The following is a 17143-nucleotide window of genomic DNA, read 5'->3' as shown; positions in this document are numbered from 1 at the left end:
TGTCCTTCCTGCTTGGTTGTCCCCCAGCTGGGATTCCCGTATACATACCCATCCCCTGATGAACCTAGTTTAAAGCCCTATATACTTGTTGAAGCTGAAGACTATTACACTATTACACTATTTTTTAGAATAGAAGCAAAAAATCTACACATCAATACTTCTGTTTTTCTTCTGGACACATGCACTTCTCAATCCCAAAACACACAACTCCCATGTCACAGCGGTGTCACACAGGGGTGTCATACTGCTGCCACACTTCCAGACATTCAGAACAACTCAAAAACTGCAAGTGCTTCTCCTTCCTACCTAAACTGTTTCAACAATCCCAGGGTCTTCAAACTCATTCCTGATCTTTCCTTTATTTTTATAGAAAATGTAATACCATGTAATATATAATCAATTGGCTGAGCAACTTAGTTTGTTATATCCTTTAAAATGTGGAAAAGTTGTTCACAGTGATTAAACTGTCTTCTCGCTCTTACCTTATTAAGTGTATCTAGGGCTGCTGTTGCAGCCACTAAAGCAGGTTCAGCTTTCCTCAGGTCATCCTCACATTCTCTCTGTTTCAGAGATACTTCTGCTTGGATTGCTGCTACCTATTCAAACAAAGATTCTTAAGGTTTTACATGGATTTAAGGATCCAAATCTGGTCATAGCTGTTTAACCCTGAGACAGAGGTTTCTAATGTGCTTGTTTATATCAACTAGTAAGGGGTTTTTTTTGTTTTGGTTTTATAGTAATCATATACAACTCTTTCACACTGCAAGCTTCTTCTATACCTCCCCTATACTGGATCTCTGCAAATAATGGGGGTTTCTTTTTGGTTTCAATCCCACCCCTGACAAAGAAATTAAATTTTTTAAAAGCATCAGTTTTGGGTATTTTGAAGAAATTAAAAAAAATGATTTTAGGTAGATGCAAAACATTTAATTTGACCTGCAAAGTGCTGCTTCCAAAACAAAAACCCTAAATATTGGAGCATTCTGATTATTTTAAAATTTTTTTCCTTTTTTTCCCCCCAAAAAAGTTTCTTGCCAAATTTGATCTGAACTCACAAATACAAGCATCAAATTGCATTTTTCAGTACATTTAAGGTTTTGAGGGGGAAAAAAGACCAGTCTGAAGCCTGATACAGCGTGCAATATGCTTCTAGAAAGGAAGAAAAGGGAGGAAGAGACAGTTGTGCACAAGACAGCTGTGTTGATTTAATTTCAGTTGTTAATTTTTAAATATAGTTCAATTGGAGCAACCTTCTCTGTGGATGTTCTTATTCTGGTTTGAGCTAATAACAAGAATAAGCCACTATAAATTGAAATAATCGTGTCCATACAAATTTTGTCACTGATATAACTAATCAAATCACTCAGGTTATATTACTGAAAATTTCTCATGCCAACAAGCCTCTATGAAGGGTTTCTATATTACTTCCAGTTACATATTTGGGAGATTATTTGTACTTATTTTTAAGGATACATTGTCTAGGTTTAAAGTCAGTTATACGTAGTTTGGTCTTTATCCTTGTGCCTTGTAACTCATGGGAAATAGCTTCTCACACATATTTCCTGTTAGGTCTTGCTTAAATGACATCTAATTACAGAGAAAGACAGTACTAGAACAATCAAGATACTAGTATTTGCACTACAGTAGCAGTAAGAATCTAAAGACTTCACTAAAGCAGTTGTTTTTACAACAGTTTGCACTGGCAGCAACCTAGTATTTCCATTTATTATAGATACTTCCACACATGCATAGAAAACTGAAGAAACTAGCAAAACCGAAATAAATGGCATACAACACGCTGCCAGCCACTATTCAAAGTAAAGTCTAACAGTGGTCAGAGTTTTTAGGCTGGATTTTTGCTGGATTTAGGCTGGATTTTAGACTGCATATGTGATGGTAGATCTTACTGTGTTCACATTGCCTCTCTGAATCATTCTGGACTGTCCAAGTAAGCTACTGATACTGATGTTAATATATGGGAACAGACTATAAGTTCTACAGTAGACAAGGCACACTAATTGACTGGAAAGAAGAACTTAGCTTTGTTAGTCTGAAGCCAGGCAGAAGGCAGGTAGAGGTGAGCAACTCCATCTGATGAAATGAGCTGTTGCTCACAAAAGCTATGCATTTGATTTAGTTAGTTAACATCTGAGGGCTTCTGAGCCAAGGCTAAATTGCTGGGAAAGCTAGAAATAAGCAGTACAGTCCTATGCACAAGGAAATTGGATTTGTGAATGTGATGACTGAGGAAAACCATATAAATACAGATCATTATATCAGCTGGGAGGTGGGGGGTGGAATAGCCAATCAGTCTGGTTTCACCCTCTTAACACCCTGCCAAAGAGATTCTGCTGTTCACAGTCCCGGCACTACACTGAACTAGCATGGTGACCCCATTTTTTTGCTTTGACTGACTTCTTTAGCAGAAAGCAAAGCATATCACAATATGCCTACATCTATAAGACCAATCTGATATGACAGACTGATGTCACCAGAGAGTAACTGCAATCACCCACAAGCCAGCAGCAACTGTGTTACCAATCTTTAAAACTCAATATAAGCAATGGCCATAAGCAAATTCTTCTAGCCTTTTGTGCAAACTTAAGAGTTATGCCATAGGTCTGGGCATCTAGACTAGATGACCCTACTTATTCACTTCTTTATGGGCAGGGTATCACTCAAGGCAGCATCTGGGAAAAGCTTTAAAACTTAGCAAACTCTCAAAACTTTTAATTAAAAACCAATACAGAGGGAAAGCTAAACTAATTAAAAGAATCATGATCAATTTTTATCAATTATGAAAAATATTCATGGTCTACTTAGCTAGAAAATGAATCCTTATTTGCAGAACCCTTTTTATATTAAACAAAATTAAAGGCTTGTATTAATGTTTATAAATCATCTACTTTTTAAAATAGCTTTAGACTGACATAACACAGAAAGATGCCATCAGCCCAATTAAAATTGTTTGGAAGAGCAATAAAGCAACTAAAGAGAGTGCAGTCATTGTTAAAGGCATGAAGTCGTGCCTCAAGCCTGAAAAAATTGCCTAGAGGTGTGATTATCCCAGGATAATCATGCCATGTATTGTACTTAATTAAAATTACTTCATTAGGCGATTATGTTAAGGATATTCCCTGATGATCCTACTACATTCATTGGAAGCATTCAGGAAAACGACCCTTGAAAAATGATTGATGAGATCCTGAGCTTTCTAGTCCAATATACACAAATTTAACACCACTATTTGACTTTAAGCTTATTCTTGTATAAAAATTGGCATGTAACATTGATGTCAATTAACAGAATCTGGGGCAATACAAAAGTCCTAATAGTGTATCCATTCCTTTGTCTTCAGTGAAAGCAGAATAAGGCTGAAAGTTTGAGGGTGAAACGGCTAACTGATCATCACAAAAAAAGTGAAAGGTTTGACACCTCACCTGACACAGTTACAACTTGAAGTTTTCATGGCCTGACACAAAAACATCAAAATAATCAAGTGTTCTGAAATATCAGAAAACTCCTCTTTCTGGTGCTGATAATGGAAATTTGCTTGTCCTTCCCTAAAGTCTGGGGGAACTTAAATACATCTGTAGTTGCCACATGATATTAAAATATACTAGTGATATTTTTACTATAAACAGGATGGTCTATTTGATGGTTTGTGGTTTTGATTCAGAATGAAACCCTTCATGAAACCTATTCAACACTGAAGGCTAACAGCAGAAGCAATTCTATCTTTTTAATAGCTAAATTAGTTACTTTCTTAAAGCTAAGCTGAATGGAGAAAAAGTCCAAATGCAGCATCTAAATTGCTAACACATCTTTTATAGAGACTCTATTTCCAAATTTTGTATTCTAAAATAATTTTAATATAGGAAGGCAGTGGAATGGATGTCTATAATAATTAAGTCCTCTAATTTACCTAAAACCCCAAAGCCTTTATAAACCTGAAGTGCTCAGAGATGGCTCCATGACCTTTCCTATATTACAAATAGGCCTGATTCTCAAGATCCACATCCATTATATGCTTGAATGAGCTCAGTATTTATTGTTCTTTCATATCATTAAAAGAACTAAAAGGTTGGGAAAATGCATAATGTAAAGAAAGGTCAAGTGGTAATCATGGTGTGAAATGCTGTTACATGTGTAAGTATAATAATTCTTTAGATTTTATGCTCCCCGGAGAGGAAGTTGTTCAAAACTCTTCACCTACAAAGGTTTATTTTGTGCTAAATATAGCTCAACAGCACTAAACGGTGGAATTAGGCTGACCTTCTGCTCTTCAGCATCAGCAATGGCCTTTTCCTGGCTCACTTTGTCAGTCTGAAGCCCTATCTTAGCAATCAAAGCTTCAGCATCTTGATTCCTCAGTTGCAGTTCTGCCTCTTGAGAGGCAAGTTTGGATTTTAGGTCCTCTACCTATAGTAAAATAAAGACAACATTATTTTAGAGCCATTGTTATTACGTGTATTCCTAAAAGCTTATAAAACATGTATGTCCCCGTCCTATAAATGTATGATACTTGGATAAAAACTGGCATTGAAAACAAAGACCAAATAACACTTCAAAGTTCAACAGTAGCCACGCCTTATTTTCCATATTTACCTGTTGCGGTTTATTTCCATACAGTAGCTCAGTTTTTCTGGCTCGAAGCAGTTTGTTGATCTAACACATTATACAAAGCAACCTAACTACACCCACCAGAACTGTGCCCAAACACTAAGTCGTCCAGTTTCCGAGAGCCCAAGATGTTCTTGAAACCAGATGTCTCAACTCCTTGCTGCAGGGCCTGGCACTAATGCAACAATATAAGTAGCAGCAACAGGACATGTTGGAAAATGCTCAGCAATCACTTTGAAGCAATAACTCCAATGGAGCCTTGCCGAGGGGTTTAGAGAAATTCAGGTATTGGTTAACAAAGGCCACCAGTTTGCTGTAAGAGCAATTTATCACCTGACAGGTCATATAAAAATATCCAGGAGCATATTTTCCATGGTAAGGGAAATGTTTTAAAACACACACACACTTTTCAGTTTTTCCTACCCCTCCAAACATCTTATATGGTTCATATGACAGGATACACCATTAAGCAAAAAGAGATTCTGCCTAACCTGATATGGAGACTGATGCCAAGTTTGAGAAAGAAAATTATTAGTGGGACTAAAACTCCAAGCCATCAGAAGGTTGGAAGATTCTTTTTGTTTGCTAAAAATTGTTTAGGAGGAACCCTGAAACCATCCCACACTTCTTGACAATTCCTGGTAGTTACAAAACTTGCCGACTTCCCTGTGTTATAACTCAGAGAACCTTTACACTTAATGCTCCTGAGGCACCAGGACACCTATATACCATTTGGTCTCCCAACAATGCTGTGCAAATACTGTACCTGTGGGATTTGAAATACTTATATTTTATATATAGAACACAACCCCCTTCTGTTTTTAATAAATACATTGCAAGAGTATGGCAATCCCAGAGCAGACGCATGTAAACCCATTTCTCTTAAAAATACCTTGAGACACTTTGAGCTGGAAAAATATTAAATACAATTAAAGACATTTTCAAGCATCAGGGAACTCCTGTATAGCATTGACTTTATATCCCAGAGCTAACTAGTCTAATGAAAAAGTATTGAGACATTTGTATATAAAGTTAGCAGCAATTATTGTGTAGGACTGAAAAAAAAAAGTTTCCTTAAAAAAGGGAAGATGTATGGGCAGAGGGGTCACAGAGAGAAATAATGTGAGTATCTTTCTTAATGTGACAGCTTACCTGAGAAGCTGCTGTTTTCAGCTTCTTAATGCCATTCATTAGGTGTTCCATGCGTTTGGATATCTGCTCACGTTTCTTCTCCAGAAAGATCTTATACAATGTTATTTGCTCCAGAAAACTTTTAGGAGTGGTGTAGTTATATTGCCTCTCATTCTGATGATATTTTGCACTTAGGTCATTCACAGTGGCGTGAGCATATGCCATGAAATGGCAAATGGAATCCTGAATGTGTGGCTTAATGAAATATTGAGAGGAAAAGAAACACATGTAAACCATATTGCGACAAAACATGCAAACTTTAAACACAGCTGTATACATCAGGTTAAGTTACAAAACTAAGCAAGCATCACCACTGAGAATAATTTTCAGATTTGAATTCATAACATAACTCTGCCAGTGCATAATATTACAATAAGCTAAATGATTCTCCTCCAATTTTTAAAAAAATATGATAAATTCAATTTATTCAATTAGCTGGCAAGTCAACGTACGATTTCACTCCCACAGAAGCTGCACACTACATATTTCACAACATATTTAAATGATTTTTAAGTATTCCAAAAAGCTAAAAGTCGTAAGAGATGAACACTATTGTTTCCTTAAATCTAGAGTTAAGGTTCTAGGATTTGGACATTTTAATTTGGCAATCCTAAAAACCTAGTTTCAGGTCAAAATTAAAATAAAAGGCATGTCTTGCTTTCACCCCACTGATCCCTAAAAGCCCCACTGCCATCATCCATAATCTTATTCCTACTCAAAGCAAAGGGAATTATGCCACTGACTTGAATCAAATGGGACAGTACTTCAGAAGCTCTCAGTTCTTACGTCACTGATTTGCTGAAGGCCAGTGATAATACTCACATTTACTGGAACAGGAATCAGGTTAGACAATGCTGAGAAGCTTAAAAATCGCATGCTATGTGTCTGCATTAAAACTACTATAAAGATTTGTGGAAGAAGCAAGGTTTTTTGGTGATGCCTGTTACAGGACCAACAGTATAGTTCTTTCTACTCTGGGTCCTGACGTTGTTTTTTTGGACCAGTGAAAACTATGTAAATTATACCAGAGCAAATATGCCATGTGTCCAGGTCCTTCAAGCCTCACCCAATGCCTACTGAAGTTAAAGGAACTTTTTCATTGATTTCAGTTGGTACTATATAAGATATTCAATCAATTAGTTCATGTATGTTGAAGTCAGCTACAATAGTTTGGCTGGAGTATGCTGTCTTCACCCACTTGGTGTTAAGTGGAGAAGAAGGGAGGATTTCAAAGGAAGTTTCAAAGGAAAGTCTTTGAGTTCATTTAATTCCTACTGTTTCAAAATAAAACCTGCTCATAACAGTCTTATTTTGATTTAGAACACTGTTCACTGGGAGAAAGCCAGGAACAGAAAGCTCATGAGAATTAGTCACAGGCTTTATTTTTTTTTAAATACAAAATTTAAGCATATGAAGTGTACACATGCATGAATACAGGCAGTTCTCGGACTTACGACACAATTGGTTCCTGAAAACCGCATTAAGTCGAAACGTTGTAACTCGGAACCAGTTTTCTCATGAGAAACAAGGTTATAAATGGGGGATTGGTTCCTGAACCAAGGCCTGATACCCTATTCTCACCAAGAATACCCCAGAATTTTGTATTTATCAATTATAGGTGAGTAATATAGCTACATTAATGTATTTATATTGTAAATAGCAGTCATTGATTTGGAAGGACTTCTTTGAGGTGATTTTGCTGGACTTTTTGAAAGGCTCTTGGTTGGACTTTTTGAAGGGTTCTTTGCTGCAGTCTTTTCAGGAGTCTTGGCTGCAGATTTTTCTGTTGACTTGTCTGCTTTCTTAAAGAAAGTGTCCAAGGAAGTTTGCACAGATGTGTTGCTCATCTCCCTGGAAAACAGTGAACTTGTTCGCTGGCATGGTGTTGCATTGGATCAAGCATTGTAAAGTCAAAACTGATGTCAAAGTTGAAACAGGGTCAATTTATAAATGTTGTAAGTGCAAAACATTGCAACTCAAAATGTTGTAAGTCGAGGACTGCCTGTACACTCATGTATATCCATTATATAGGACTAAGGAAAAGTATTTCACTGTTTAAACTTACTCCCCCTCTATTACATATAAAAATGAACAGATAAAAATGCTGCTAAGATGACTTAAGTCCATTGTTGTAACTAACTTCCATTTTGTCCTCTATGACTTCTAACATACTTAACTTTATAATTTGTGGAGTCACATCTCCCTCTTTTTAATGATTATTTATTGCATTCTGTACAAGATGAACCCAGTTCAATTAATCAAGGGAAGCCTAAAAATCAATTAATATGAATTAAATGAGCTACACCAACTCTTAGGAAAGTCACACATAATTTACCAAAGCATTGTCAATAATGCTTAGAGATCTTTTGGAAAATTGCTCATGAGTAGTTGTTGATGCAGTTAAACATTTCAAGCCTACATCATTAATATTACAATCAGGCTGGTGCAGATAGACTTACAATTTTTCTCAGTAAGAAACCTCATTACTTTTCGAGGCTTTTACAGCAAGCTTAAAAAAATACCAGCTTCATTACTGACTGCAACAACAGACATTAGAAGTACGGACCTAATACAGAAATTACTGCAAAGGGGGAGAGCTGAACTATATTGTCTTTAAAAATCGTAAGTGAATAAGAGCTTGGACATCCTTTATTAAACTAAAGGTGGCACAATCCAGCCAATATCAAGTAAAAGACAAATCTGTTTTAAAGGGAGGCTGGACAGCAGAACATTTTAGGCACATTTGAACAATACAGCCTCAAACAGAAATTTGTTTCAGTCTCTTTCTTTTTAAATGTCTATTATGCCCACAAACTTTACAGTAGAGATGACCTTCCTGGCCAAAGACACCCTTCTTACATTCAAACTGGCTGGTACCCAGTCATGATCCTTATGAGAAGTCTCTACTCAGCAATACTGAAAAGCACTCTAACAACAGTTTCATTTGTAAATCTGTGAGGGAAGAAGTGGGTTCCGGTAGAGCTGGAAGTGGCCTGAGACAACTTGTCTCAATGGGGCAAAATAACTATTGTTATCAAGCTTAACAAAATGGCACAGCATGGGAGACATGCCGAGCCAGAGAGCAGCTGGTTGTAATTCACACTGTTTTTCAGAAAACACTAATCGTTCCCGAACAGACCTCTTTGATGATTGGTCTTCCCTGCATTTTCAATTTGTCACTTTCTCTTATGATAAGGTCAGCAGTGACAGCACTTCCTGACATTAACAGCTGTGGCTTTTAAAAGGGTCATTGTGGAACTACTAATTGCAGTAATTTCATTAGCATAAATTATTTATTCTGCCATTCATTTATCTCCAGGTTTTTTTTGTAATACTACATTGTATTTTTCAATATAAGCCCATTCAAGGATGCAGCCAAAGAAAATTATTATTGCTAATTTGGCCTTCTTTATTTAAAAAACCACAGTTAATACCATGAAAAAAACTGATTTAACTGCCAAGCACTCGGAAATATAAAGAGGGAATGAACCTATGCTCCAGATAAGTTTGTTTTAAGTCAAATATATTCCATACGCCTAAAGAAGATTGGACTGTGAGTTTGTATCCAATTAAAATAAAGAAAAAAGGATCAGTTTGGGGTTGTTGTTTTTTTAACCCCCTTTACTCCCAATGCATCGAGAAAACCACTTTACTTCAGACTGGAGAGTACTGGCTTTCATTCATGCATGGTTTCTACTGGAGTTAAGAGGAGTTTTCCATGAATAAGTCCATGTATTGCTTTCCTTAGATTCTAAATCCTTCAATGCCAAACCAGCTATTCAGCCTTCTGACTATAGAACTCAGCTTTTGGCAACAAGCACCATTAGCTGAAATTACACCAAGCAAACAGCAGAAATAAGAGATGCCCCAGAACTGCTTGATTGTGTAATTGAGGCAGTTATCAAAACAGAGAGGGAAACCTACCCTTTGTTAGTTTTTGGAACCAGGCAGGACAGTTATTTCCAGCTGCATTTCATCATACATTAAATTGAGTTTCACTGTATCTCTTAAATACAGTGAGTACATTAAAGAATGGCATATTTTCTTAAAGTGTATACTTTAGTATGGAGCCTCTAGTACTAAGGTACAAGAGATCACAGCAGTAGAACTTCAGAAGAGAGCAGAAATTTGTTTTGTTCACCAATTACTGATTCTCTTACTCTGTGATGTCTGTTAAGATGTGAATACAGTTGGTTGTAGGAAGCAAAGATTAGGTATCATATGACGGTTAAACCCTTTAAATAGGGTATACATATTATATGGTTCCAAGGTGTGAGTTTTAGAGTATTATTCCAGTCCCAAATGAAGGGTATATTTACATAACATAATACCCTGTTGTCAAGAGATACCCTGAGAGGCAGTGTATAATAGCTAAGTGCAACCAGAGTGTGGTGTTAACACAGCCATACTGCTTCTAGTATCCAAACTAGCTTATTGCATTCTATCATAAAGACGCACCCAAAAGTTGTACAAATCACGTAAGCCCAATACTAAGCATTTAAATATCAATATTACTACACAGGGATCTTTTTACAGATTGTGTGTGAAAGCACGTGCATCAATTCGTGTTTAATTTTTTTAAAGGGAAAATAATGCCCACCAAAATTCACGGTACTACTAGAATCCTAGAAAAGTAAGGTTAGAAGGGACCTCAGGAGGTCATCTATACCTCCGCTCAAGGCAGGACCATCCCTATCTAAGCCATCCTATAGAAGTGTTTCTCTAAACTATTTTTAAAACTGCATGAGCAACTCTTATCCACAGCTTCCAGGCACAGTACACAAAGACACCAAGAACACCCTAACTTGCCACAGATAAATCATGGGAACAAGGGCACTGTCAGTGTCCTGCCACTGCAAAGAGAGGAAGTTGTTTGTTATAATACACTTGAGAGATGCATGGAAGAGGATTGTGAATTTTAATCTCTTTTATCCTTCGTTATTGTATAGCATGACCAACATCTTCCAGCTGAAAAGCCAAATAATTTGTGATTGGTTAAAGCAACTTCCAGGAAAGCATCCAGACTAGATCCGAAGACTTTAAGAGGTAAGGAAGCGACCATTTCCCCTGGTGGTTGGTCCATTGCAAATCTCTCACATTGTTAAAAATGTGCTTTCTCTCTAATCTGAGTTTGTCTGGATTCACCTTTTATCCACTGGTTCTTGTGATGCCTTTTTCTGCTAGATTAAAGAACTGTTCAGTATCCACTATTTTCTTACCTTTAAGGTTTCTATAAGCCATTACAAGTCACCATTCTATTTTCCTTTAATAAATTAAATAGCTTTTTAAGTCTTTTATTGTCAGGGATGTTCTCCCCTAAACTTTTGAAGCTCTCTATAGTACTTAAGATGCTTTATAAAAATGCTAAACTGTATGCAATATTCCAGTGGCAGTCTCACCAATGCTGTATAGAGAGGTACAACTGCCTCCCTACTCTACTTCTGTTTATACAGCCAAGGTTCCCAGAAGCCCTGTGTGCTAATGTCATACTCAGAGCTCATGCTTAGTTGTTTGCCCATTGTCGTCCCCCCCTTTTAAATCACTTTCCAGGACTTGAGCATAATCTGCAGGTTTGTTGCCAAAAATGTATACACTTAAATGTGTTAAAGCACATTTTATCTAAATGGGCCTAGCTTCCTCAACAACCGGTGGAGTACCCATAATGGATGAAAATCATAATTCAAAATACAGAGAAAGGCTGAAAGGCTGTGGCTTGAGAGAAGGGTTAGTGTAAGTCCAGGCTCAGTTCATATGAAGTTCTGTGCTTGTGCTTCCAACGCGACTGAACATGCTGCGGGTGTTGGTGGGGTGAGGGGCTGGGAGTGGTACATCCTGGGATAATTTCAGAATGTAAATTGCTCATTTTATCTCTATGCTGCAGACTGAAGTTACCATAACATGAGCTAGGTAGCACAGCCCAGGAGTTAACCCTCACCTGAAGTGGCGTAAACTCTGAGACACTCAGAGGGCATAAGTCAACAGGCTTTAACATGTGGACACTGGTGTTTTAAATACCTAACATGTAATTTCACCCTTACTACTTTCTTGGGGTAAAATTCTGGCCCTATCTGCCTTTGGGTTCAAACTTTCATTGGCTTCAGTGGGTCCAGGATTTCTCTCTAGCAGTGAATAAAAATCTTGTTTTCTCTCTCTCAACCTGTAGATACAGTCTAAACTTTAAATTGTTGCCATAATCCATTTTTTTCACTCAACTCAGTCTGAATTGTTTCCTGTTTCCTTTCCCTAAGGGAATTTGAGCAGTAAACCCAGCAGATTATTTTTATAGGGGCTGTGATATTCTACTGGTACGATTTTTTCCCTTCTTTCAAAGGTTTTATGATTCTTTTTCCAATTCACTTTCACATTAAAGCCTTTGGTTTTATGCGTGTTTTTCATTACTAAAGCTTTTGTAATTCTTAAAACCATCTGAGGCGATTAAAAAGTAAAGCATAAGCTATACTAATAAGATAATCACTTAACTGTAGATGTGGTGTTCCTCTTCATAAAGTATTGGATGGTATTGTCAGATTCTATACCAAAAGCCTGGGCACAAATGAGCTGTGGCTAAACAGTTCCTTCTACTAAACGGAAAAAGAATACTTAAATATGAAGCAAATGAAATTATCCATGTAACACAGAAGTGCTACAAAGAAAATAACCCACCCATAAATCTTCAGCTAAGAAAAGAGGATGACAGACAGTAGCTCAGAATCTTCATTTTTTAGGGTGGTCCTCTACTATTGTGTTTCCCTTGCTCTCTTGATATCCTAAAACACCTTTGCTGTGCCTTTTACTTTCTATTCCTCGTGATCATTCTGGCTTCATTTTTTCTACTTCTCCTCAGACACACTCTTTGCTGACTTTCTTGCATACCTTGCTTGTCTTTCTGATTCAGCTCTGCTTTGCTTTTTTCTTCCTTACTTGTCTTTTTTTTTGGGGGGTGGGTAGGGGGTTAATCATAATTGTGTTATATTCTTTCTTTTTTCACAGTAACTTGGATCACCTCTGTTCCAAGTCCACCTTTTCTCCGCCTACAAATCCTCCTCTCATTCTCTTGCTGGCCTTTTTGCACTCTTTCCGTGCTAGTCTTAATCCACAGCCCCTATAATAATAATCAGTGATCTGGATTGTCTCATATGACAAATATTGCTCTGAGATGACAGTGAGAAAACACAGAATCTGAAGTCTGATTACTATAAAGTGTCAAATTATTTTGTCTATTTTGGTAGTTTCTATTTATTTCAGTATTAGACAACTGAACAGGAAAAATATTTATTTAGGGCCAGTTATGCACTCTTTTGTACACATCTGGAGAAGGGAATCACACATACATGCATATTTTCTTATGTCAATGAATTATGCATTTTTCCTACATCTCCAAGACGCAACCTGTAACAACAGTATTTTTAACACAGAGTCAGTTAAAAGCCTTAATATTAAAATGCCTAAATTGCTTCAGTTGTATTCTCAATGAAGTAGGTTCAAAAATTCAATGAACAGTTCTGCATATAAACTTTTTTACTGCTTTGAACTAAATGGGGATGTGCAAGTTGCTAATGCAATAAAAAACCCCCACATGTTCAAGATTTCCAACACTACTCTAAATATTTCACAAAGTATTAAAATACAGAATGTTTATTTTGGGTGTGATAATTATAAAGCAGGAAGGATTTCTAAGTGTATCTCTCTCTTGCTGTCAGAATCCTATAGGAGGCATCAGTATACCACCGGAGAGCAGGGTACAGCAAACAGTGATGTGAGACATTAAGACTAGAACTGAAGCAAGTCCCTCTATGACCAGTAGATGTCATTGGTCACTCTTGATATCAAAGCAGGCTTGTCACTGATCTCTGTCAATGGTGTGAGAGGTAAAGACCTAAACTGCATCTTGGAATCATCAACTGTTATTATTTTTAATAATTCTGTGTTGTAATTTTTTTATTAGAACATGAACGCTGTGAGCATGTCAGTCTCTTACATTAAAGGAAGAGATTATTCCTCCTTCAGGCTTTTGAACTGATCCTTAAAGTTCATCATGGAAAGCAGGTATCTGTTACTATCACAGAATGAATCCTGTGCAAAATTGTTGCCTCTTTCCCTAAAGTATTACCTCAATTACATATAACTACTTCTACAAGATCTTTTCAAAGAGATTTCTTACCTATTGCCACTGACCAACCTTCAGTTGCAACTTTTGTCATCCCCACTGGGTTCAGTTGCTTAGAAAAAACCCTCTCTATGGGGTTTTTCTTTCTGCCAAGGGAGAACTGACTCAAGATGCAAAGCTCTTCACCTGGCACTTTTGAAATCCTATGCCAATTCTAATCACTGCAGATCCTTCAATCTACACCACCCCAGCAGTGATAAAACTACAATTCCCTCGAAGTCAGGGTTGCTACATGCTGGTTGCCACACTAGACAGACCTAAAATCAAAATTTCCTTACATCTTAAGGGTTTTTAAATGAAACTATATATTACTGTTCGCTCCATACTAACTTTCAACACACATTAGTTTCTACCTGTTAAAGCTATTCACTTGTGTGGGGTGGCAGAATCCTGTCTAATTCTATCTTGACAGAGCTGCATGTAGAAACTGGCACACCTGTCCTTGACTCTGCTGAAAGTCTCTTACCTTCATAGTGAGAAAATGCACTTAAATGGCATTAAAAAAAAAAAAAAGAAGTGAGAATCACAAACCTGCCAAGGTGAACAGCGAGAGGATCACTGTACAAAATCCCGGTTCCTCCCCCCGCCCCTACATTTAAAGTGGAATATTTTCAGAATTTCTAGGCAAGCATAATCATCTTTACTGGTTTAATGCGAACTGTACAGTAACAAGAACTTTTAATAATAGGAATTTAATTGGTATTAGGTTATCTATTTTTTCACAGCAGTTTCTGCCATTGGTACCAGTAATGTTGTTAGACAGCTATATGCCATCAGGTCATGATCAAGCTGAAGGAGGGATGTAAACAAGCCAGACCCCAAAGGGGAATATCAGTGTCCTTTGAAAGTCTTTTATTCAGCAGCTTCTTCCTTTTTCTATTAATCCCCTGAGAAAATACTGGGGAAAAACTGGAACACACAAACAAACAAACAAACAAACCGCCACAGGAGTAATCGCCCGCCACAGGAATAATTTTTAACTCTTTTTGGACTGAAAGCTTACATGAACATATATTGGAATGTGATTTATTTTCCGGGAAAGTTTCAAATGCTAACTTCTGTTGGATGGATACTTTCAATACCATTATTTTAAACTGGTGACTGCACTGCATATGCAGCTGCTAGGAAGATTTCAACCTGTCCAAAAATTCAGAGAGGAGAAAACTGGAAACTTGGAAGAGATAGCAATTCAAGTTGAAAAGTTCAATATTTGGACCAAATTACTGATGGCAGTAACTACAACTAATTATAGGGTTAAATAATCCCATTACATGGGGGAATCCTATGCCTGTAGGATCTCAAATAGTCCAGATTCTGTGAGGAATACAGAACAGTGACTTGCATGATTTGTTTTTCTCTGCTACCCCCTCTCTTCCTCTCTTGCTGGATTGCTCTCTAACTTCTGCTGAGGGAATGGGGAGTGACATGTCACAGAAATGCAGTCAGTAGCTGGGGTGAGCTTTCTAACCTTTAAAGGAAGACAAATATGCAAAGGCATAAAAAGGAAATTGTTTTTCTAGCTTATTCAGTTATTGATCTTTCGGAGATCTCTGTTGCTTTCCCATATGACTGACGAGCTTGAAACTCTGTACCTCAATCCCCTCTGTTTCTTCAATGAACCTCCTGCTGACGGAGTGCAGGGCCTCCTGCGGCCACTCATGAAACCAGTCAATAGCTGTGCAGTTAACTATGGCTGGGAACTTCCGAGCTCTAACTCTCAGCACAGAGCCAACTGGAGAGAAGCACAAAATGATCTGCGGAGATGAAGAGGGAAAAGAGAGAGTAAAGAATTACATGGCAAGTGGAAGCGATCAAAGGAAGGAACGTAGCAAACCATGGCAATGAGCCATTGCAAGTGAGTTCACAAGCTGAAATTCCAATCAATCTAGCAGTTAATTGAACATAGTTAAACTGGAATTTTAATTTCTGCGAGTAGGTCTTTCACCCCATATATTGCATACTGTACAAACAATGCAACCTTGTGTGTTGAGATATAGGCTTGTCAACACAAAAAGCCAAAATCTACCCATTCAGGTAGGCAGTGTGATATAACACTAATTCCTCATTTCTGAATCTGGCACAATTATTTATTGACATTTTAATAGCCCTCTGTAGTGTCATGAAATATACTTTGAGGAATGAAAAGGGATCATGTATTTTTTGTGAAAGGCTAAATATAGTTTCTAAACCAAAGCAAAACCATCCCAAAATATGCAATTTATTGAGAAGGGGGTGAGGGGCTATGTAACTAATATATTTTAGGGGGTATTATGTATGGCTTCAGACAGTTGCATGGCCCTTGGGATAATCAGATGAATATCAAGCATGAAACTGTTAGAAAGGTGAGACTTTTTTTTTGGTGATACCTTTTATTGGGCCAACACTACAGCTGGGAGAATAGTTAGACAAGGTTTCAGGCACAAAGTGCCAATTTTCAGGTCATTCCATGCCAAAAGCTGGTCTAACATCTCTGCCAACTATACAGTTCGTCCCATTAAAATTTATTAAAAATCACCAAAAAAATCTTTGCCTCTTCTAAATGTCTTGAAGCAGCATGGCTACAATGCTCCAACTCTACTACACTGTTAGAAGATGGAGTCTTTCCCTTCTACCTGGTTCTATGCACTTCTAATGAAATATATTACGCCCATGCCCACTACGGGACAGGGAGGTCCGAGTCAGGGAGATCCCCTGCCCTCCATTAATGCTGACCTTGTGAAGGAACACCTAGAGAGACTGGATACCTTCAAGTCAGCTGGCCCTGACAATCTACACCCCAGGGTACTCAAGGAGCTGGTGAGCATCATAGCCCAGCCCCTGGCACGGATCTTTGAAAGCTCCTGGAGCTCTGGTGTAGTGCCTGAAGACTGGAAGAAGGCCAATGTGGTGCCGATCTTCAAGAAAGGGAGGAAAGTGGATCCGGCTAACTATAGGCCCATCAGCCTGACTTCTATCCCGGGGAAGATCTTAGAAAAGTTTATTAAAGAGGCCATCCTTAATGGACTGGCTGAAGCCAACATCCTGAGGGATAGCCAGCACAGGTTTGTTGCGGGTAGGTCTTGCTTGACCAATCTCATTTCCTTCTACGACCAGGTGACCTATCACCTGGACAAGGGAGAAGAGATTGATGTCATATATCTTGAATTCAAAAAAGCCTTCGAT

At 37.7% G+C, this 17143-nt stretch overlaps 1 protein-coding gene across 1 annotated transcript in view; it reads right to left on the bottom strand.

The window, feature by feature from the left end:
• Positions 1-17143, bottom strand: part of DNAH11 (dynein axonemal heavy chain 11) — a 337309-nt gene that overhangs the window by 112368 nt on the left and 207798 nt on the right. Inside the window, exons 55-58 of the mRNA XM_019508567.1 lie at positions 15574-15735; positions 5776-6009; positions 4276-4422; positions 483-596 (exon numbers count right to left, since the gene is read on the bottom strand). Coding sequence (XP_019364112.1) covers positions 483-596; positions 4276-4422; positions 5776-6009; positions 15574-15735 — 657 coding nt within the window. The remainder of the gene's footprint in view (positions 1-482; positions 597-4275; positions 4423-5775; positions 6010-15573; positions 15736-17143) is intronic.

The sequence above is a fragment of the Gavialis gangeticus genome, unplaced genomic scaffold, assembly GCF_001723915.1.
Source record: "Gavialis gangeticus isolate Ggan-Ray unplaced genomic scaffold, GavGan_comp1, whole genome shotgun sequence".
Taxonomy (NCBI): domain Eukaryota; kingdom Metazoa; phylum Chordata; order Crocodylia; family Gavialidae; genus Gavialis; species Gavialis gangeticus.
Note: the sequence above shows the minus strand (reverse complement) of the source record. Positions and strands in the feature narration are given on the sequence as shown.